Raw genomic sequence first — 23,189 nt, 5'->3', positions numbered from 1 at the left:
GATGACGCTGCAGGCAAAAAAGGCAGCATCTACCTAGAGTAATCAAAATGCCTCAGGAAGATGAGATCTTTCAGAAAGGTGAGTGTAAAAGCATCACCAGGAGGGAGAGGCAGGGGAGGACTGAGCAGATTTTCCCTCTGCACAGCCTGGACCAGGCTGGAGCTGAGCCCCAGGATGTGAAGCCACATTGCCCACCCAGGGCCAGCTGTCAGCACAGAAGCACAGCTGTGCCTTTTTGGAGCTTTTGTCCCCCACCTCTTGAACTTGATCAGGCTTGAAAAGGCCATGCCCAGCTGAAGCAGAGATGCCTCCCACACGTTGGTTGTGTCCTGTTTCTGGAAGAGGAGTAAAACTAAAGGCAAAGAAGAGGCTGCAGCTGATTTGATGCCCCCGCACGGGCACTTAACGCTCCAGTTAAGCTCCTCAGCAAATTGCTCTGGCCTTCGGTGGAAGCCTTTGATCTCTGCCCTCTTAGTTTACAACTTCGACTCCAATGGGCAGGATGAACTCTCCCTGAGCACCTAATTATGGCTCTTTCCCTGTGATGCCACGTTTCATGCTCAGACAATAAAGGAGGAAGTGTTTGACCTAACCTGTCCTTTCTGTGCGTAGATGTTGTGCCATGTCTCCCCCACACTCCAAATCAAGAAAAACAATGCTGAATTGCCTTAAATTTAATATAATCACCAATTCCCTGCTCCCAGACTATTTACTGTTGGCAAGGAGCAGAGCTGGCAGACCCTGGTGAACTGAACAAAAGCCATTAAAAAAGATTTGTCCCAGTTGTGGCAAATCTCAGCCTCCTGGTATCTTGCTGGCACCTAGATGTGCTTCCTAGAAGCCAAGTCTGCAGCTCAGCTTATTAGATCCCTTTTCCCCACCAAGATTTAACTCAGAGGAGCCAAGAACTTGTTTCAGGGAAAGTCAAGGCAATAAACCTCCAATTGTTTATGTACATAAAGAGCCCTGGGATACAACACCCTTTGCTTATTCCAAGCTTTCCCAGATGCCCAAAATGGGAAATTAAAAACAAATATATGAAAAATACAGCAATATTTACAGTGTAGCCTGTACCACTCTATCCACTCACCTCATCCTCAATAAAAACTACATCCCTGCTTAGATATGGCCAAACATTAAATCCAAGGGAGCAAAATTTACTCAAAAAGCAGGACTGGAAGAGGTGGTACCATACCTGCTCAAGCAGAGAGCCTGCCCAGCAATGCCATGGAGTCAGCATCTCTAGTGATGCTGGATGTGGCCCCTGGGAATAAAAACTGGCTCAGCTCAGAAGAGGAGGAAATGTGAGGCAGGTCTTTCAGTCAGGAGTGAAGTGAAAACCCAGGGAAGTTCCCAAGAACCCCATGGTGATAATCTGGGGGTGGAAAACTACTCCTCTTTGGGAGAGGCTGTTCCCATCTGTGGCTTGCCTTGCTTACAAACCAGAGGATTTCAAAGCCCCAAAGCATGGTTGGATTTGTGTTATCTACCAGTTGGATGCACACAGCTCTAGGAGATGTATCCTTTTAAAATCCATCCCAGAGAGAGCTGGCCCATTCAAAATGTCCTGAACTTTACGAGTTCTCTGGAACAGAGACAATCCTACCAAAGCAGCAGCTATCCAAAACAGCTCTAGGGAAAAACTCCTGGACTTGACCATCATTTGAGATCTTCAATCCAAAAATCCTGTGGCTGCTGTGCACCTGGGTCCACATTTAGGTTCACACTAGGGTGGGAAGAGCCCTGGTGCTGTGGCATTTCCTTCTTCAAGCAGCTGCTTGCTCTGTCTTGCTCTCAACATGGAGCAACGGTCTGCTTCCATAAATCTAGATTTTTGTGGGAAAGAGAGAAATGGGAAGGGGGGGTGGGGAAAGTGATGCTGGTGAAGAGATATAAAGAACAGCTGGGCAGATTAGGCTGCAAAGGAATTAGGGACTTAATGATGCTTTAGCAGCTTGAAATCTGCCAGTCCAGGGATGAGACTTTTAAGACGCTCTTGGCAAGCCCTGGGAAAAGACAGCCTGTGGAGCCAATGCCACCTGCTGGAGACAGCCCTCGGACACCACGACTCATGGCACCAGTTAAACTCATGGTTTTTAGCTGTCACTGTACCCCAAATCCCCTTTCTGAAGCTTGAAAACCTGAGCCCATATCTGGCAGGGCAGAGACCTCAGGAACCCACCAACACAGCCCCTCTTCCATCCCCAGGAATGTTTAGTTTCTCCCAGGTTCCCTGTCTCCTTTCTTCCATTTGCCTTATCTGGCAGGTAATTATCCTTTCAGCAGTAATTGCTGCAGGAGCCATATGGGATCCATAAGCTGCTAATGCTGGGGGATTTTTTGCAAATAATCATAAGACCTGTACATCATTGTTGCTGATATTGGCATGATTATCCCTGGTGTAAAAAGCAGCCAAAATAAGTTGCAGAAATGGTTGCATCGGCACAGACGTGAAGAAAAAGTTATCGTTTCTGAAATCTTAAGGGGTTTTAATTGAGAGGAAATTGTATGAGTTACAGAATAAACCTAAAGGGAGGGAAGGAGGAGGGAGGTGAAGCTTCAGTGTGGACACCATCCCACTGGGATTTGGGAAGCAGCTGCCGACAATGCGGCAGATCCGGGGGGGCTCAGCACTTCCCTGTGTGTGTACATGGTGCTTATCTAATAAGCCATTTCTTGAGCTCCAGTGATACTGCTACTTATATAATAAATTTAATGATCTTCACTTTACTGGCCATTAATCTGCTTCTTTTCCTGACAATTTTATACTCTTTTGATAAACTGTTTGTCTAACCGCATGGAAGAAACAATGTCAAGAGCTGTACCTTAGGCGTTCGCCCAGCTAATGAAGAAAATCCATCACAAGGAGAGTTTATCTATTGCTTTTCTGGATGTAAATAAAACATCAGGCTAATTTACTTCCATTAATCTCAAAGACCATTGCTACACCAATAATCCTATGTCAGAGCAGACTTTTTTCCCCCTTTTTCGCATAAATATTTAAGTAAGTACTGAAAGAATAAATAAATTGGTTTCTAAAAGCCAGATTATTTTTATATACAGAGATTTAACAATGAATTTGGATTTACTTGCTAGCTCGTGCCTTTCAGGCAGCAGTCAGCCCACGCTTCCCCCGTGCAGCACGGGGATGCTTGGGTGGGTTTAGCAGAGCACCCTGTGGGGTCTCTGGGTGTCACCTGTGACAACCCACCCTTAAGGGGAAGGAAGCACAAGGGTGGCTCGTCACCTCACCCCCAAGTGCCACCCCACTGGTGTCACCCTGGCCACTGGGTGGGTTCAGTGAGTGCTGGGGCTGCTCTGCGACGTCCACATGGGGCTGCAGAAAAGCCTACTTAGTGTCCTGTGTCCAGCTCAAGAAATGGCCCTTAAGTGCAGCAAACGGGCATTTAGTTTACAGAGGGTGAGGCCAGCAAAGCCCTGGAGCAGGCTGCTGGGGGGTCAGGGATCACCAGCTTTGGGGGCCAAGATCAGGCTGAAGAGGAGCAGCGACACGGTGCGTGTTTGCACGTGTGGGTGCGTGTGCTCGGCGGGCTGGAGCCAATCTGGCGCTGCCTGCCCACCCCCAGCCCTATTTTCTGCCAGCTGAGAAGTTGTGCACAGCCAGAGAGCTGTGAAAGATGGATCATGTCACTTGGATCACAGTGGAATGAAGCAGTTCCCTCTCGCTGGAGCTCTGTGGAGGTGTGTGCCCATGCTCCCAAATGCTGTTCTTGGAGCACATTCCAAGGTGCCACGGGTGAGCAGAAGGATGCCACAGGGATCCCCCCTGCTCTTGTCTCTCCACTGGCTTTTCCCTTAGCTGCTGCTGCCTTCTTAAAGACAAAGCCATCCTGCATCCACCTTTTTTTGTGACCCCCACCCCAACACGATCTGTGATGACGTGCAGTAAAATTCAGTAAAACAGCGTCCCTGCTCAGATGAAATCTAGTTTGTCAAGCATGGCCCCACAGGAATATTTCCATCTATAAAGTAGTCACAACCATAACAGTAAGTTTGTCATAGGAAATATGACACGCTGATAGCTGGAGCAAACTGAACCCAACACGACAGGGTAAAGGCTGATGCAAGCAGGACACAGGACCCCTCTGAACAACCATGGCTGCAGTTCAGAGCCTGTGCTGGTTACATAGGCAAGCCCATGGAAAAATGGACTAATTAAAGAAGATTAATGATCAGTCTCAGCAAGATCTTGGCTTTTGCTGCTCTCATTTATCCATACATGGCTCTTTGTTAAATCACGAGGGATTTTTATTCACATGTATAACTGCTTACAGATGTTCCCACATGTGTTTAGCCAGCAAACTCACATTACAGCTAAAGAAATGCAAAAAAACCCCACTGCCTTGGGCAATGTTAAGGTAGAGCAGATGCAACCAGAGGCAAGGCAAAAGCTCTGGTCCAGCTCAGCAATGTCCACAGCTTTGGCCACTGCGCAGAGCCCCACCTGTCTCTTCATTCTCGCTGAGAACTTGGCTCACATGGGATGAAAACCTCTCCTTTGAAGAAATTTCTCACTTCAGTGAGATAAAGCAAGACTCTGACTTATGCTGTACATCATAACTAATGCTCATGGTTTCTCTCAGAATATTTTTTTGATTTAATTTTGTTGCATTTAGTATCCTTTACTCCTACACAGCCATGCCTGGGTATGGCTTTTCATAGGACCCAGGATGAGTTATTTCGTTCTCTTTCAAGCTCACAAGCTAAGCTCACCTCCCAGTAATAAATCCTCATGATTCAGGCTTTAGCAGGGTTTCCATGACCGTCATCCATCTCATGGCACAGCAAATAGGGTGATAATTCATGGGGTGGAGAGAGTGCTGGGGGAAAGGCCCTCCCTGGCTAATTGGAGGGCAGGACTCCAGGAACAGGCTGATGGCACTTTGGATGCTGCTGTGCCTGTGATGCTGAGTGCAGATGCTTCCTGAGAGCACTTGTGCCTGCTTGTTGATTCATGTCACCCACGTCTCGCTTCACCCTCTCCTCAGCAAGAGGGAAAAGGGGAGAAAAAGTAATTGTCTGTGCTTATCAGCATGGGTGTTAGAGCAGCCCCTTGCAGGCTCTCAAACAGACATAGTGCTGAGAAGGATGGAGCAGGGAAGGTATCCATACCCAGCTTTTCCTCTCCCACTGCATGGGTGGCTGTGCTCTCCAAAGCTATTGCAATGGGGCAGCTGTATCGTGGTGCAGCTGGGTGCCAATGCCAGTCTCACTGAGACTTTCCAAAGGCTTGAACTGGAATTGGAGTGCCTGAAGCAATGGATGCTCTGCCTGTAACACTGGAGAAATGGAGGCCTTTAAAAAGTCTTCTGGTGGCAAATCATAAACCCACAGGCCAGGAACTGACTGCTCCAAGCAAACACGGACTGCATGCCTCAGCTGGGAAGCACACTGCAGGCAATGACTGAGCCCATCCCTGCATCTCTTTTCCTCCTGTTCATTCTGATTTTGAATTATCTCTCTGCCCAGACACTTGAGGACCCGCCTAGCTGGGATGCTGCTGTGCTTCATCAGCATGGGCTGCTGGGAAAGAGCCTGAGGGGTGACAGGAACAGGATGGGCTCCGCCGGAGGTGCCAGCATGCTCAGGAAGCATTTTGCACTCGACTGCCTTCTGCTAAAATAGCTTGGCATTTTTGTTAAAACATATTTCTGCAAGCCTGGGGAAGAGTTACATGCAGTCATGCCCAGGAGAGCAGCCAGGAGTGCTTTTCAGAAGTGGGGCAGTTTTGCCTTTAATCCCCTGACAGTGAAGGCAAAGAGCAAACGAGAAATTTAAATCTTCAAATCTGACATTGAGAGCATTGTCAGAGCCCAGACCCACCAAGGCACATGCATGGACCATGGCACATGGCACACAGCACCTGGTTCTCACTGGGGATGGTACCATGGGCTTTATGAGGGCAGCTGCTGCCCCATGCTGCTGAGCTTCAAGGTCCTGCCTAGTCTCAGCTTCAGGCAGTGGATCACGCTCACTTGCAGGCACACATCACCTCTTCTGCAGGGGGAAAGGCAGAGCTCAGCTCTAGTGTCTTGTCTTTGTTTAATCCACATAGAAAGCTCCCCACTGCTTTCCCCCTGCCTCTCTGTCTGGCATGTTTTGGAAATAGTGAAAACATCATCAAAAAGCCAAGGAAAGGTTGCCAGTGACTTCTTCCACTGTTTCTTTAACTCTTTCCAGGGTCCCTGTCAGCTGTTCAACTGTCCAATTGAACTCCAGTTTCTAAAGTTGCTGTGTGTGTGTTTGTGTGCATGTGAGTAAAGGCACCCAAAAAACCTCACGGATATGCCCTCCCTTTGAAAATCCGTGCTGAGACCATAACTTGATGACTCTTGCTTTTCTCAAGCAGCTGTGGCTTGTCTTAGGAGACATCTCCTCCCCATCTTTCCTACTCCCTGTGGTTCCATCTGCTACTCCAGGTCATCCTACAAGGTGAGGGGGAAACACCTTGTGGAGAGCCCAGCAGCAGCACGGAGCCTCACAAGGTCCATGAGGTACATCCACGGCTGCTGGGATGTGCACTTTGATGCAGCCGGAGGTCGGTTCAGCGCGGCGAGTCCCCAGACACCGTCAGGTTGTGCTCCTGGATGTGGTGGAGCAGGATTTGTGCCCTCCTGTCAATGGTCTGGAGCAGGGGTCTCAGCCCCTCAGCGCCCCCCTGGCTCTCCCAGAGCTCGCGGTCCAGGCGCAGGGACTGCAGCAGCAGGCTCTGCAACCTGCCCGAGCGCAGCGTGGCCACCGCCGCCGCTGGGAAGCTGCAGGGGGGAGCAGAAGAGACAGGGAGGGAAGGGGTTATCCAGGGAAGGCTGAGCAGGGAGAGAGGGAGCAGCAGAGCCACTATGCTTCAAGAGGAAATGCTCCTCTACCCAGAGGAATGCAGGACAAGGAGCCTTCTGCTTAAAACTCTACCCACGGTGAGCATGCAGGATAGCTCCATCAGACACTGACCCAAACAAATTCCAAATCAAGAGGCCTCTAGCATGCCAAAATGCCTCATGGGCAATGGCGCAAGAAATGCTGGAATACCTGATTATTCATTATTTTTGTGCAGCTGCCAATTAGAGAGGGGAAATAGGCTTTGGAGCCTGCCATCAGCCACCCAGAGCAGAATAAAGAGTTACTTTCAGGGCAGGGGCACGTGGGATGTTTTTGAGAGCCTAGCCACCCACCCTGTTCTGGGGACATCCCGAACATCCATCTCCATCCAGAGGGATGCCCCATCAGGGAGGCCAGAAGCAGCAAGAAGGTGAGCACACACAGGGCTGCTGGACATCCCCTGAGCGCCAGCTCAGCCCTTGCTCAGCACGTGCACATTCCTACCTGTCTATGCCTTGCAGGAGCCTGAAGTTGAGCTTCTCCTCAGGGTGCTGTGGCCTGCCCGCGTTGTCGATGAACACCAGGCGGGACGGCGCGCTCCTCCGGACCTGCCAGCAGGATGGCAAGGAGAAGTTCACTCACTGCAGAGACACCAGCGTGGGGCTTAGGCTGCTTTTTAATGCAGTGAGAAAGGCTGAGAGTCTTTGGGGAAATGCAGATGCCAACGTCTTTGTCCCTCCATGCCTGAGCATACCTCCCAGCTATGGGATGCAGGGACCCAGCGTCACCATGGGACCTACATTCCCTTTGCTACCATCTCAGCCCTGCAAGTGCCTCCCGGGCACCCCCATGTTATCCCCAGAGCAGCCCGTGGACAGCAGGGAGCCATACCAGGATGTGGACCAGGACCAGCTCTGCTGGATTCCGGCACTTCTCGTGGAGCATCTCCTCCACGCAGGGCTCAGAGGGATCAGGCTGAAACCCACAGCAGTAGCGGTCCAGGCGGTCATGAACCTGCAGGAGACATTTGGGGACCGTAACAGGGACATGTGCCTGGGATGGGGAGGTCCTGTTGTGAGCTGTTCTTGTACAGAGGAAAATGAAACGTTTCTAGGGATCCTCAGGAGACGTGCAATGGAAAAGCTGCGCACACTGGTGAGTGAGAAGAAATGGAAGCACACGTGCAGAACCCCTTTGGCATGAACAAGGTGATGAGAAAGGTGATGGTGACAGGCTTTTCTGATGGAGTTCAGACACCTGGTACCTACACATTCTGTATCTGCACAAACTGAAGGGGTTGTGCTTCCAACTGAAATGAAGGGAAGACGTACACAATGATGAATGAATTTAAAAAACCAACAAAGCACCCAAGGAAACCTAGAGTCTGAAACCTCAAAAATAATTTATTTTTCCAAGTTCTGGTGCTCTGTATGATGGTTTCATCTGGTTCCTGTCACATATGTAACCTTTCCTCCATCTCCACAGTAACCTGAGCAGCTCTCAATGGAAAGATGAATGGAAAAGTATTGGCAAGGGAAAAAGCAGCCTGTGCATACACAGAGCATGCCTGACATTTAAGCTGGGCCACGGTAACTTGTTTCAGTTACATTTGTGTTTAATCATTTGCAGGTGCTGCTAAGGCTTCATGGTGTCCAGGCTGTCAAACCTCCTACTTCCCATCCCAGTTCCCTGCAGAAATCCTGGAGCTGCTTGACAACTTCGTGCTTCAACCACACCCTTGGAGGAATGAAGGGCTTTTAAAAGATATAAATCTCTGCCAGACCTGGCCTCAGTATTTATGGAGCTTCCTCAGCTGTGTCAGAAGCAGCTGGTACATCCTCCGGGGTGATTTGTAGGGCAGACAGGACCCTGGCTGTCAGCAGACCTCCCCATGGCTGTGTGCTGACGTGACCCTGTAGGGGAGCTGCCTCACCTCCTCCCAATCTCAAAGCCTGTTTATAAAAAACCATCACGTATGTTCCTTTAAATATATATGAATATATATAAAAATATATATAAAATACAAAATAAATATGTTTTCTGTGGTTGCAGCATGAAAATGCCTGACTCGCAGATTTGCTCTGCATTGCTGGTGCCAGCCCAGGAGTCAGGGCTCGGGGTACAGAGAGGCTCCTGGAGCACTGGGAGGGCTGGAGCAGGACTCAGTGATCCAGAAGGGATCTACATGTGACAAGAAGACAGCAGCCGAGTGACCCACAGAGGCTGCCTATTCCCCTTGCCCTGGTAATTAGCACGAGTTACCAACTACAGGCTGTGCTTTGACACAGAGCTCACTCTGAACCCAAACACTGACCAAGCACTGGAGAAGATGCTGCAGGGAAACACAAATTGTGATCTCCATGGCCATTCCATTCATAACCCTTTGAGAAGATGGATTAGTCCCACACCAGAGCCTCTTAAACCTCTCTGTTTTCTGAGGTTTAATGAAGAACTCAGGTCAGTATTTCTCCATTGGGAGACACTCCAGTGAAAAAGTGCTTGAGCATCTTGTCACAAAACACATGGAAACAGGAGAAAATATCACATTTCCTCCTCGCATCTCCTCGGCCTGCCTACAGGAGAGCTCAGCAGGCCAGTTTCTCTCACCTGCTATGTTGTTTTGCAGGCTGCACAGAAGGTGAAGACAACCTGAGAGAACTTACAGAGACATTAAATAGGCTCAGCGCTCCGCTCACCCACCCACGAGCACCTGTGAAACCAAGGTGGATCGGTGCTGAACGCGCAGAGGTGTGAGGTGGAGCCAGATCTGCTGTCCAAGCGGAGCCCCAGGAGAGGGACCAGATGGCTGTGGAGATGCTGAGAGTGCCCTGACATGCTGACAAGCCCTCCTGGCCCTCCCCTGATTTTTTGGTATTCATTTTTTCTTTCCAGAGCCTAAACAGCTGTAATTCATGGGAATTTTGGTGTTATTGCTGGAACACAAATACATGAGTCACACTGTCTCCCATCCAAGCTCAAACATTACTGGAAGCTCACCTTCAGCCCCTCTTACGCCCATCCTGGGGCATCCCCTTGCATCTGATAGATTTTTCCAGTTATGATTCAGCCTGGAATGGCTTCCCCTAGGGAAATTTTCCTTGCTCTCCCCCTGGCTGGGAAGAGGGTGTCCCAGGGAAGGGATGTGGCTCAGAGCTGATTTGGTTTTGGCTGTCTTTAAGTGCAGGACAAAGCCATCAGCAGCTGTCCCTTTTCCATCAGGCTTGGCATTTTGCCCCCACTAAAACTTTGAACATAGTGGGGGGTTTCCCTTATGGCAAACACCAAGAGAAATTAACACAGAAGAAGCCAAATTTTAAGGGAAATTGAAGAAGACTACCAAGATTTCAATGCCAAGGTACAACAGGGCTCAAATCTCACCAACTTCTCCTTCCCCAGCAAGTGTGGGAGATGCTAAAGCCATTTCTGAAAGATGCTACTCCACTTCTATAATATCCTCTTTACCTTTATGTGACTTGTTCTGCATGGGGGGGATTCCATTATAATTACTGAGGAGAACCTGTGGATTGCCCTTGAATTTATCATTGCACTGCTTCAGCCCTTGGAAGGAACTCTCTTAGAACTAGATACTTTCTCCTGCAGTCTCAGCCTTTCCACTGCACTCAGCGGTATTTTGGCCTGGGGAAGGGAAGGGGATTGGTTAATCTTCTCATTTCTCTGGTTGTTTCAGCTAAAATATTTTCAAGCCCAGCCAGAACAGCTCCACCTCTGCCAGCCATACTTGTAAAAAAAGAGAAATAATAAGGAAAACCTTTTATTTAGTAGTTTGGGGTTTTTTTCTTTCCTCCCTTTTCCTTTTTTTTTTGGTATTAATACTTGTCCTTTCAGGCAGTTTTCTCTTGTCTGACAACCAGCCCCCAGCTGCCTAAACAGGCTTTCTTTTTCTCCACAGAAATCACTTTTGCCTCCTCACAGCTGCCCTCCAAGACCTGATAACTCTCTGGGATACTGTTGTAATCCCTTGTAGCAGCAGGGTTTGATTTTCCAGACAGAAGATTAAGTGCTATTAACGCCGAGGAGGAGGAGGAAGGCAGCACTGTCCAAGGCACAGCTCCTTATTTCCAATGCCAGCAGCACATCCCTGAGTTTGGATGTGATGGGGCTGCTGCAAGACATGCTGCTTATCCCTAGGGATGCCCTAGGGATGTCTCTAGGGATGTCCCAAGCCTCTGCCAGCACAAAATGAACAGCAGAAAGCTTGCCCACGCGAGGACAGACTCACCACAACCAGCCTGTGAGTCCCACACATGGACCATACTCAGGCCAAAGTGCTTCTGCATGAAGTTCTGCTGCTCCCCATCAGCTGAAGAGTGAAAAGACATCCCAAGGAACCACACCTGATGTGACCCCCCAGAGCAGGAGACCCTGGTCAGACAATACAGGTGCAGGGGAACCCGGGTGCCACAGCTGATGGGACAGGTGGCCTCAATCACCACAGTCCTACCTGGAGAAGAAAGTCAAAGAGGGCCAGGCGGCTCCACTCGCTGTGTGGGATGCTGGAGCAGGGAGCATCCCTGGCCACCGGCATCGGTCTGTGGGGCTGCAGCATCTCCTGGTACTGCAGCCACCCCAGGGCACAGGAGTTCTGGTCATTGTTGGCATCCTCCAGGTGCTGGAGGTCAGGAGCCCACCAGATGACGGGGCGCAGGGCGCCGTCGGTGTAGCTGTAGGGCAGGAGGCGGCTGCTGAAGCGCCGGGCCACGGCGGGCAGGCTGCGGTTCAGCCCCAGCACCCTGTCCAGGTGGAAGGCCAGCACCTCGTACAGGTCCCCGGGCCGCTTGATGAGCCCACAGCGCCCATCCTGGCAGTCTCCTTCCGGGCTGGCTGCCAAGACATCCTCCTTGGCATCTCCCTTGGCGTCCCCCACGGCACGCAGCCTCACTCGCAGGATTTGCCCATGGGCAGGGACACGGGTTTTGGAGACCACCTGCCCGCTGGACAGCAGCCACATCTTCTGGAGGTCGTCAGCAGAGAGCCAAGGGGGAGTGTTCCTCTCCAGCCCCCTGTGCCTCCTGCCCCGGGCAGGGGCCTGCTCCTGCTGCGGGTGAGCGCGGGGCATGGGGAGCCTTCTCCTGTGGGCTTGTCCTGCAGACACGGGGGCAGCCGCCTCCCTCGGGGGCCCTGGGGGGGACGAGGCCGGCAGTGGGAGCAGGGAGTGCTCCGGGGCTGGGGGCAGGTGGAGGAGAGCCAGCAGGGCCAGGGCCAGCAGCACCCCGACAGCTGCTGGGGCTGGGGGCTTCATGCCCGTCCTTCGCCATGGGCGCTGCGCCTGTGGGGACAGAAAGGAGGAATGACGCTGGAGTGTCACTGCAGGCAGGGCTTGCTTCAGGGAAGCAGCCCCTCTGCTTGTGTGATCCCTGCAAGAGGTGTTCCACTGTGGCAGCAGGGCCATGGATTTGTGCCAGGATTTGTGCCAGAAATTGGCTGCAGTCCCTTCAGAAGCAAATCAGAGCCAGAGCCCACTCCCCACCCAGAGGCTGCCATATCTGCAGCACTGAGGTACAGGATGACCTTATGGGCAATGAATTTTTCATGGTCAAATATTTTGCTTTAAAGACCCAAGAAATGGGGGGAAAAAAAAAAAAACAACCAAACCCAGAGCACATTCCTGTCTAGATGTGGACACTTTCCAGTTCCTAAAAAAAAAAAAAAAAAAAAAAAAAAAACACCAAACCCAGAGCACATTCCCGTCTAGATGTGGACACTTTCCAGTTCCTAAGAGGTTTTATTTTTCAGACCCTACTATGGGCATCATCACTGGTTCCTCTTCTGGTAGCACACTGAACCTATAATTTGGATATCTCAATGTGTGCTGAGACAAGGCCTCTGGAGCTCTGGGGAGAACTTACAGCACCTTCCTGTCCCTAAAGGGGCCCACATGAGAGCTGGAGAGGAATTTTTTACAAGGATGTGGAGTGACAGGACAAGGGAAAAGGACTTTAAACTGAAAGAGAGGTTCAGATTAGACATTAGGAAAAAATTCTTAACTGTGAGAGTGTTGAGGCATTGGAACAGGTTGCTCAGATAAGCTGTGGAGGCCCCATCCCTGGCAGATGGCAGATATTCTCCAAGCCAATCCAGTCCCTGGACCATGCTGCACCCATGCCTCATTCACTCGGGTTTGGGCAGCCTCACACACTTCAGGAGGCAGGAGCCACAAAAAGCACCTTGGCACCATTTCTCTGCTTTCAACAGGCATTTCCAAGCAGTTCAAACCCACACTGGAGTCAAGGCAATGGTCAAGTGGATACATTTTTTTCCAATTATTTATTTTGGAAGCACAAGCATATCCATGGCAGACACAGCAGGACAATATATTGCCAAAGAAGGGATAAGAGACTGTTTATAAGAGGAAAAGATTGAAAAAAAAGAGCTAAAAAGCTGGGGAGGTGAGAGCCAGCAGCCAGAATTACTTCCAGAAAACAGCTGGGGAAGCAAAAGCATTTCAGCTGTGGGGCTTTTAGGGCCACAGGCTCCCACTGACCACAGGGACCCACCACCAGCACAACTCCTGCCCCATGCGCAGCTGCCCCAGGCAACCCCAGTGCATGAGCTTATGAGCTGACACAGCACCATCCTAAAATCCATCAGGCTTCATGTCCTCAGCTTGGGGGGACTGCTTCAGGCAGCCCCCTGGTGAGGAGCCACATCCCTTGAAAGACACTGCATCAGCTGAGGGGGGCAAGAGCAGGCACCGAATCGCTGGCCCCAACCACTGCTTCCTGCCATGGCTCCCTTTCAAGGACTGAGCAGATTTAATGCAGTTTATAAGAGCTATTGATGGTGCACTTGGAGTGATTCAGCTTTATAGCTCTCACTTAATTGCTTCTCTCCCAGAAACACAATGTAGCGCAGCAAAATATAAATGCTCTTTTTCAGACAGGGTTTACAGCAGCCTCTGCCAGGAACCAGGGGCTGCCTGGTACAGGTCTTTAGGACCTGCCAGGGGACCTCTGCTTTATCCCAGAGTGGAAAGGACCTAGGCTAGGGTGAGACTGTCCAGAGAGGGATGTCCTGTCCTAGATCACCAGCAGGGTTATTCAAGGCTTGGCATTAACTGTCCCAGGCACCAAACTGCATGGCTAAATCATTGTCTTAGGTGCCTCTCTGGGGAGGGAATGAGTGTGAGCACCCCTGAGCACCCTGAGGGGCAGCAGGACTTCTGTCAAGAGGCTGGTTGTGATCCCAGCTCTCTCCCACTTGAATGGGGTAATGATTCAAGTGGAATCACAGCCAATGCCAAGTGACACAAGCAACACCCAAGCTCAGCTTCTCAAAACCTTCATGTCCCAGATTTCAAGAAATTCTGCAGAGTGCAGACACACATTCTTTCCCAAACACCTGAAATCCATGTCTGACCTCCCAAACAAGAGTTTAGGGGAGGTGCAAGTCTAAATCCTAGTTTAACCATAGTAAAATAACTCTGTGGCATACAAAGGGCTGATCCTGGTATCCTGATATCCACACTCCTTTCTAATCATCACTGGAAGTGCCTCACAGTCTGTTCCTCTGGCCTCAAAGTATGCTGAATTAACAGCAGTGATATCTATGGCATCGATCCCAAAGGACAGGGCTAACTGTAAATCTCAGTATTCCCTTCTGCATCGAGCCAAGTCGTCCCTTCCCAATCTGTGCTTTCTTGGGCATGTTTTTCCAGCACCTCCCCTGTCCCACCCTTCTTGAGAGACACAGCCCATCCCACTCTCACCAAAAACCCTGTAACCCTTTTCTTCAGCACGGAGGATTTTCAGGGTGATTGTTTTTGTTATCCAGCTGATAATAACCCTCTGGTTGCTTATACCATCTCTGGGTATCTAAAAAGCCTGTCTGCCAAAACTTCCAGGATCCTGTGGGGAGAATTCATGTGGGAGCCACATGGAGAATCTTCAAAGCACTGCAGGAAAAATCCATTTTAACCCACAGCCAGAGAACAGAGTATGCCAAATGGATGGCAACGATTGCTGGGTTTTTAATGTCAAGTCAGTTTAGAGTCCAAGTGGTTAAGGAATCATTATTGTCCGAACCCACTTTGTCTTCCTTGTCAGTGAGCTCGGGTTTGGGCACCACAAGTTAGAGCCCCACTGCTCTCCCACCCTGAACTCGAAACCCTGGGCTGTGAAGTTGGGCAAGGGCCAGCAGAGGTTCCCTCCCCCAGCACCACTCAGGATTTCCCTGCCACATCAACAACAAAAAGAAACAAAAAAGGCGCAAGTGCAGTCTCTCTGTTATTTCTGGTGGTTGATATTGCAAATTTAATAATAACCTGGGTGATAAAACATTGCAGAAATAATACTGTATTTACAAGCCCTGGGTAAATAGTTTTCCAAAGAGCCTTTCTCTGAGCCCATGCTGTAAAAAAATGCTGCAGTTTAAGCTGTGGCTTCGATTCAACCCGAAATGCAAACCATACGTACAGCTCTGCTTTGCCAGGCTGACATACTGACAGTACAGCATGTCTTTGCCAGAAATTAGGTCCTTTTCCCAGCAGGCAAAATCCATAAAAAGGTTTAAGAGAGGTACTACTTGTTCCAGGATGCCAATAAGTAAATAATATATATTCTCACTTATCAGAGAGACATACAGCACAGCCCAGGCTCTAAAGGCACAGTGGAGAGCTGTGCAGCTTAGATGCTAGGAGATAAAACTTTCTAAGTCTAGTTGGGGCTGAGGTGGGGGAGGGTTATCCTTGACATTGTATTCCCAGGACACTTGAACCTTGGCAGAATTTGAAGCAGAGAAGCCTGTTTCCAATTTCTTTTCAAAGTGCATCAAATTGGCTTTGTCGAGCTTGAAAGAAAAGAAAAACAAACCCCAAACTTCATTATCCAAGAATGTAAGAAACAGCCCTGAGACTAGAAAGACGACACGGAAATACGTGGCTGTTGAAAACTGGATTGATTCCTGCTTTCCTCTGGCATTCAAAAGAGTCCTCCTGCCCCTGCACTGGCACTGCAAGATGCCTTCAGCAGTAAATCCCAGTGTCCCAAAGAGGTGCCCAACGGAGCCAGGGTGGCTCAGCCATGGCCATGTCACTCTTGGCCACCTGCCTGCCCTAGACTCCCAAGCTCAGAGGACTTTGCCAAAGGTGACCTGCAGATGAGCAGGTTGAAGGCAGGCCCGTGCATTTATCTGGGTGCACACTGGGTGTGCTCTGCACAGGGGGTGCAGCACGCAGGGCTCTGCTCGCCCTCCCGGCCCCGCGCTCGCTGCCCGCCCAGTGAACCGCAAAACCGCCTGGGCAGCAGGAGGTGCAGCCTGCCGTGACCAGTTTTAACAAAGGCTGCTTGAAAAACAAGTGGGAAAGCTCGTCTGCCTGCCCCCCACCTCTGGGAATGCCTCCAGAGCCTTGCACCCACACATGGTGCTTGCGGCAGCTCCCGGTGCAATGGGAGAGCGGGCACATCAATCTGACCTGGGATTGGAGCAGCCTCTTCCTCTTCATATTGTGCAGGAGGTTTTCTTGGTTTGTTAAGGGCATGGCATGTGGGCTGGAGACCTGTAACCATGCAGAGGAAGGACATGGAAGCAAGACAAAACCTCTTCATCCCTGGAATGACTCCGGGCAAGTCTGAGCAGAGGGAAATGCTTGGCAGGGTCCGTGGCCCATCATTCAAGTGCACAATTGCCTTCCTATATTATCCTGCCCAGGGAAGACAGATGGCTGGCAGAGTGGGAATTTAAAGACAGCTATTAAATGATGATTGCCAGTCCCAAAGGTAGCTCTGGCTCAGAGTGGCTCCCCAGGAGGGCAGGTCTGCCGTGCTCCTCTAGCACATGGGGACAGCTCCACCAACACTCACCTGCACCCACATCCCCACGGGGCATGAAGAATAAGAGCCCTTCATTTGGCATCATGATCCATCACTGTGGCTGCAATTCCTAGCAGACCCACACCAGCTTTGTGTCTGGGCTTTTTCCCCCAGAGATGAAGGTGTTTTTTCCATCAGAAATGCCTTTCCAGAGGGGAGAACCATGACCTCACTACAATTTGGCACTCTGCAGACACCCTGAAGATCATCTGGCTTGGCTCCAGGACAGGGATGTGGCAGGTAGGCCATGCCTGTCTGCTCAAGGTGCTCTTCCAGCCCCTCTTCCACACAAGTGGCTTGGGAAGCTCAAGCCAGGCACTGGGAAGGTGGGAAAGGGGACTGCTCCCATAAAGCCTGTGAAACAGAGTCACAGCAAATATTGGGTCAGCTGAAGCTGGGGAGATGGAAATGTGACACATCACCACATGGTGCTGGGTCCTTCCCTGCAGAGTCAGCAAAGTCCTCAGAGCTGACACACAAACCTCCCCACCAACATGTCCAAAACCAAACCAGAAAATGACCGAGTTAAATTGCCTGGGATGAAACCTTAAAACATGCTGTCCTTGCTAAATTTTGGACAGTCTGCAAAGCTTCTGGGATCATTTATAGCCTAAGTGCAAGACAAGCGTGCTTTGCACTAGCAGAGGGCAGCACTCTGGCAGCAGCATAACTGGACCAGACAGTGTTGGCCCTGTTCAGGCTGGGCACTGACTTCAAAGGGATGGTGCCAACACACCACCTTTAACTTCCCAAATAATGTTGCTTTCACAGTTCTTCCCAGTTATCACTATGGCCTTGGGGCAGCAAATTACAAAAACCTTGGAAACCTTCAAGCTCCACAGCCTCTCTCTAGTAATAACCTGGCGTGTCCTTGGTTCCAGGCCCTGCACCAGCTCCTTGAGCTTTTTGCTTCCCAGGGATGAAATGTCCTCTTTCTTGCTCTAAACCTCCCACCCAGAGTGACTATTTCCAGTTTTTGGGAGGCTCCTTGACCTGGAGGTTCTTCTCTGCACAGCCATAGGCTAAGCACAGCCCCTTCTCACACATCCATCATCCAAAGGACCATTTTGAACAAAATCTTCAGCCACAGCTGCAAACTGCTCTGTTTAACAGTGCTGTTCCCATTGCACCTTCTGCTCCCAGTTGAGTTATGCACCAAAGAAGTACAGCAGAAACACAGGCTTGTAAACTCCTCGCCCTCTCCAGGAGCAGCTTACAAGAGTGGCAAGGCTCCCAGCATCCCAAATGTCCTGCTCAGTATCTCTGAAGAAGGAAGACCTGGAGCAGGAGACAGAGGACACCACACCATGGGGTGCAGCTGAGGTCAGGACTGCTGCCTGGGGGGACCCAGAGGGGACACACACCTTGTCCTGTACCTGGTGTGGACTAAAGCTCTGCAGGGTACCAGCAGGGACTTGCTTGTCCTGTGATGACATTTTCCTTACCCCAAAATCATGTGATTTTCACTGAGCAAAAGGAAAGATTCATAATTCTCCTCACTCCCACTGTGTAAATCTCAGCTTGCAGACAGTTAAGATTCAGCTCTGTGTGGGATGGACAGGCAGTTTGTCATCCTGGTGCTATGTACAGTGAAGTGCAGGTCCACTCTGGTTTAATCCCAGAAGTCACCATGAAGCACCACAAAAATAAACAGCCTCCAGGATGCCACACTTCTTCTGCTTAAAGTAAGCAAACTAAAAGCTTTCACGTGCCTTATCTTTCTCCTGTTTAAGTTCAGAGTCAGGGCTTTTACTGCAGACTCTTGCACTTAATTGGATCTTCCACTTCTTGGAGACACATCTCCCAGGAGATTGATGGAAATCTTTCAGAGCCTGTCACTGAGATGCACACGTCTGCTGTCATTTGCATGTGCAAACATCTCCCTTACTTTTCACCATTAAAGGTGATATCAACCTGCACCCAAATCATCCAGATCACCGAGGACCTGAAGCAGCATCCCGTGCTCACAGGGGACAGTGAGGACCTGGGCAGCCCTGAATGCACGACTGTCCTACTATCCTCAGGGGACAAGGGAGGTCCTCTTCACCTTCCCTCCTCTCCCTCTGCTCATTGCCTTAGCCCTCACACTTACATGAGAGCAGCACAACCTAGAAATTCCTGGCAGGGACGTCGAGGAGGGAAAGCAGCAGTTTTGGGAGGCTGTTGCTCCCTCACTCCACCACTGCCGTGCAAGCTCCTGCCAGGTTTCCCTTTTCCCCCTCCCCTCGTCCCAGTTTCCCGGCCAGCCTGTTGCACTCAGCTCTGTAAGTTTTCAGAGCAGCTTTCCCATCTGCCTGCTGAAGCAGCGAGCAGGGGGCCCCTTCCCCAGTGAAACAGATGTGGCTTGCCTTTGTGCAACATCTGTGCCTCATGCCCCGCTCCTCTGGAACAGTCTTGCCTTTGTTTCTGAGGGCTTGTACAGGGGATGCTTTGGAGGAGGGCAGCAGCCCCGGGCCCGTGGGCTGGACTCCTTCCCTTCAAGTCCCACACACAAACAGCCTCCAACCCTGAGTTTCTTCTGGAGAAGAAGAACGTGCTTTGCTCCTGTGGCATTCTGGAGCGGACAGTCCTGCTCCTCAGCAGGTTCCAGCCACAGACCATAGCAGCTGACTCCTTTGGGATGTCCAAACCCAGGGACGTAAGAACTGCAATCTGGGAGCCATGGACCCTCTTCTTCACAACTCCCCTCACCCCAGTAGCTTCTCTTGATGCATCTCTGGTCTCCTCACCAGCTCTGGTTTGGCATCCCCAGAGGGGCTGTGCTGCTGCAGCTCCTCTGCACATAACAGGCAAAGAGCAGAGGTGCTGGAAAGCCACGTCCCTCTTGCAATGTGTTCTGGGCTGTATTTAATATGGGGAGGAATACATTACAATAAAATCACATTTTATTTCCTCCTCCTCTTGATGAGTTTGCCAATCCTGCTTGTGAATGCCTGGAATGCTGCTAAAACTCTCACACATTTTGGCATTCAGTTTGGTTTTATTTATTTTATCGGGGTCATGTTTTTTCCATATTTTGAGAAGGGGGGATTTTGATACATTTATTTTCAGTTTCCTTTTCTATCTGGTGGACAGCACCAGGGAACAAGAATGCTTGCTTGGTGCCCAGTGGGGGCTCACAAAAGCCTCCTTGGGGTGTTGGCAAGGAGTAGCACTGGATTCCCTTGTTGGAGTTTCAGTGGAAGTTGCCCAAGTCAGACAGTTGGGTTTCCCTGAGCTGACTGTCAGCTTTTTCCCCTTCCTGGAGAGCAGGAAAGTGCATTCGTGGGATTCCAAAGGGGAGGGAGAAGGAGGAGGACAGCGGGGCCTTTCAGCCCTGTGGGCTTTCTTCAAAACAGAATTGTTCATACCAGCCCTGGCCTCAGCTGCAGAAAGGCAACTCTATTTTCCTCCTGTTAAACCATTACATCTAAAAGAGAAAAAAAGGGGAAGAAAACTGCTTGCCATTTGGCTCTGAGTGCTGCCTGTGTCCTGCAGACCCCATCCTGACCAAAGCCTACTGGCAGCCACTCCCAGCCTGCTTCTTCTCCTAGCAAAACCCATGGGGTGAGCAAGCAGAGCAAACCAGGTATGAGCATTGGTGCAGCCAGGCTCACAGGAAAGGGGCTTTTCCTTCAGGGCAAGGCAAGTAGCTGCAGGTGGAGTGGAGTTACTGAGCATTGGAAAAGAAGGAGTAATTGAGGCTTTTGGAATCTATGCCAGAGGATTAACATAGTGTAATCAGCCCCTCATATTTAGAGTGCCTCATCCTAGGCAAACAACAGCAACTGGAAACTACTCTCTGGCAGATTCTGAAGGCAGAAGAAAGAAGATGTTTCTGTGATGCAGTCACCCCCAGCCCTCTCTGCTGTGGCAGGTCGGGCTGCAAGCGTGCTCTCCATACCAACACAGGAGCTCACAGCTGGCATCCCCCTGCCTTTCTGCAAGTGGGGCACCCTCCTGGCGATTTTGAAAGGAGTCAAAAACCATCTCGAACATTTTGTTTGGGGTTTTGCTGCAAATGAAGCAACAAGATGATCAGCTGGGGGCATAGCCTGGATTTATTCCTCATGACCACCACTGCCCTACCTACAGGTGCTCAGAGCAAACCCAGATTACAGGTAAAATCAAAGCAGTCAATGCAGGAGCTCACAAAGGGGAAGGACTGCAGAAGCAGACCTTCCTTTGCCAAGGCAAAATGGAAATCCTGGCAAAAAGTAAATATCCCATTCTCACAGGAGAGACCACACCAGGTACCTGGCTTTGAAAGGCTGTACAGGCTTTGAAAGGCTTCACAGTGAAGGCTTGTGCAGAAAAATGTTGGTGCAGACAAAAGGCTGGTATGGGGAGAGTTGCCTTGCTTTTCCCTTTGACAGGGAGGAGTTATCTCCAAACCCAAAATGGGTGACATGAGCCCCAGCCTTGTAATTTTTTCCTGCTGCTGAAGTTCATTAATTAAGAAACCCAAAGCACCCTATGCAAACTGTAGGATGGAAAGCCTAAAGCATGGCAGTAGCGTTCCCTGGACACAGACACACACACTCCAGTGAAGGCTGGCACAGCAGCACTGCCCCCAGAGATGCTCTGAGTCATCAGCACACTCCTGAGCACATAAAAATGCCTCAGTGACACAAATGACCAGTTTCTGGCAGCAGCACCAGGCATCTCCTCAGCTCATCCATCACAGGTTTGCAATCCCTGCCCAACACAAGCTTGGCAAGGGCTGAGGTGGTGAAGCAGGGACAGAGCCCCCGGCACATGCAAACTCCCTGCATGACAGCCCCGTGTCCCTGGTGGGGCAGGGGTCATGGGGCACGGGGGATCATCCCAGCTCAGCTGACGTGTGCTTGCTCAGATGGGTCTGCCAAGGGAGGTTCCAAACTGGAGCACTACAACTAGGTGACATGAAACACCACCCTAAGGTTTGGAACAAGCTACAGATGTGGATAAACCTTCTGATGCTGGGGAAGCACAACATTTCTTGGGAGGGAGGTGAAGTTTCCCCATGCCAAACTGGCGGAATTTGTGGCTTTTTGATGAAAGTGCTGTGCTTTGTCAGGACCCAGCAGAAAGCACAAGCGGCTCGCCGTGATCCCTGCCTGCGCTTGGCTGCCTGCAGCAGTGCCACCTGGCCACCAAAAGAGGAGGCTTTTGGCTGAGGGAGTGTCCTCACCTCCCTGGCTGACAGCAGGGCTTTAGCCACGGCAGCCCCAGGCACTGCCCTCGGGGGCATCCCGACAATCTGCTCTGTCCATCCCCAGAGCATTCCTGCAATCTGCTCGCTCCATCCTAGCTCTTTTAAGGGCAGAGCAGAGCTGTAGCGCTCCCCGCCCCGCTTGGCTCACCCTGCTCTGACCCTGCGAGCGGCCCGGCACAAGCTGCCCCCAGGATGGACACACCCGGGATGTACCTCGCATCCCACGGGGCAAACCCAGCGCTGCTCCCCACCATCAGCTCAGCAAGGAAACCCCTAAATCCTACCATGTCTCACAGCAGCAGCTCCTCATGTGCTTCTCTGGGCGGCACGGCACACGGTCACCTCCTCAGCCGGGTGCCGGCCGCCTGTGGCACTTCCACAAGACACCAGGAACCCACACAGAACACGCACAAAAATTTAAAATAGCAGTAAAAAAAAATTAAATTTTTTTAAAAAATTATCCAGCAACTAATGAGCCCGCTTTCCGTCCCCAGGCCATCAATGACAGCCGGGGGCTGTCACCCAGGGGTGCCCTCAGGGGTCCCCGCTGCCTTGCAGCCCGCCTTGCAGGGGCTGCGGGGCTCTGTCACCGCACGCCGCCGCTTCCCCCCGGGCAGCAGGACACCCTTCAAACTTCGGCTGTGAGTTTTCAAACTCTGCCTCGTCCCGGACCCACCTCCCTGTGAGGAGGGGAGTGGAGAGGCTGGGAAGGGGGGAACGGGCATTTGAAAAGTCTCTTTTTCACAATAAAAGCCCTTCTTGCTGCTTTTTTGCTGCCTTTTTTTTTTTTTTTTTCCAATACCAAGGGCAAATTTGAGCCAGAAGGAGATGAAGACACACGTGCTCCTCCCAAGCCCGTTTGTTCCCAGTGACCCCAGTGCCAGCCAAGCAGAGGGACCAGTAGAGCCCCAGGGGCCACACAGACCCCAGAGCCAGGAAAGCAAACAGAGGTCTGCACATGAATGCCCAAAAACCTGCTCTTTGCAGGTCTTTTTTAGCATTTCTTTGCCTTTCAGTAATGGTCCAGCAAAAAGCTGTGCCACATCAGTGCCTGGAGTGGACACAGACCTGGGAGAAGATTTATTTTCTGCCTAAAAGGAGCCAGGAGAGGGGCACAGGGGCAGAGGATGCTCCCACACCCAGCACCTGCTGTGGCTGAATCCCAGGTGCCTTTCCTCTGGGAGAAGAGGCTCTGGAGGCATTGTTTTGGGAAGCAGTGTGTTTCAAGAACCTTCCATGACCAGGCAGGATACATAGGCAGCTGCCAGTCTGCAAAGCATTTCTTTTTCATAAAACCACAACAATCCCCAAACAGCCCAGCTTGGAGACAGGAAGACACCCTCTGTCTC

At 50.9% G+C, this 23,189-nt stretch overlaps 1 protein-coding gene across 1 annotated transcript; it reads right to left on the bottom strand.

The window, feature by feature from the left end:
* Nucleotides 1-5,636: 5,636 nt before the first annotated feature.
* Nucleotides 5,637-22,420, bottom strand: GASK1A (golgi associated kinase 1A). The gene is made up of 5 exons (XM_039709758.1): nt 22,125-22,420; nt 11,300-12,124; nt 7,729-7,851; nt 7,342-7,445; nt 5,637-6,776 (listed from the first exon to the last, which is right to left on the bottom strand). Exons 1-5 carry the CDS (start codon nt 22,125-22,127, stop codon nt 6,566-6,568), a joined length of 1,266 nt encoding a protein of 421 aa, XP_039565692.1. The 5' UTR covers nt 22,128-22,420; the 3' UTR covers nt 5,637-6,565.
* Nucleotides 22,421-23,189: the final 769 nt, after the last annotated feature.

The sequence above is a fragment of the Passer montanus genome, unplaced genomic scaffold (genome assembly GCF_014805655.1).
Source record: "Passer montanus isolate IOZ18808 unplaced genomic scaffold, ASM1480565v1 scaffold10, whole genome shotgun sequence".
NCBI lineage: Eukaryota > Metazoa > Chordata > Aves > Passeriformes > Passeridae > Passer > Passer montanus.
The sequence above is the reverse complement of the archived record's forward strand: the minus strand, read 5'-3'. Positions and strand labels throughout refer to the sequence as shown.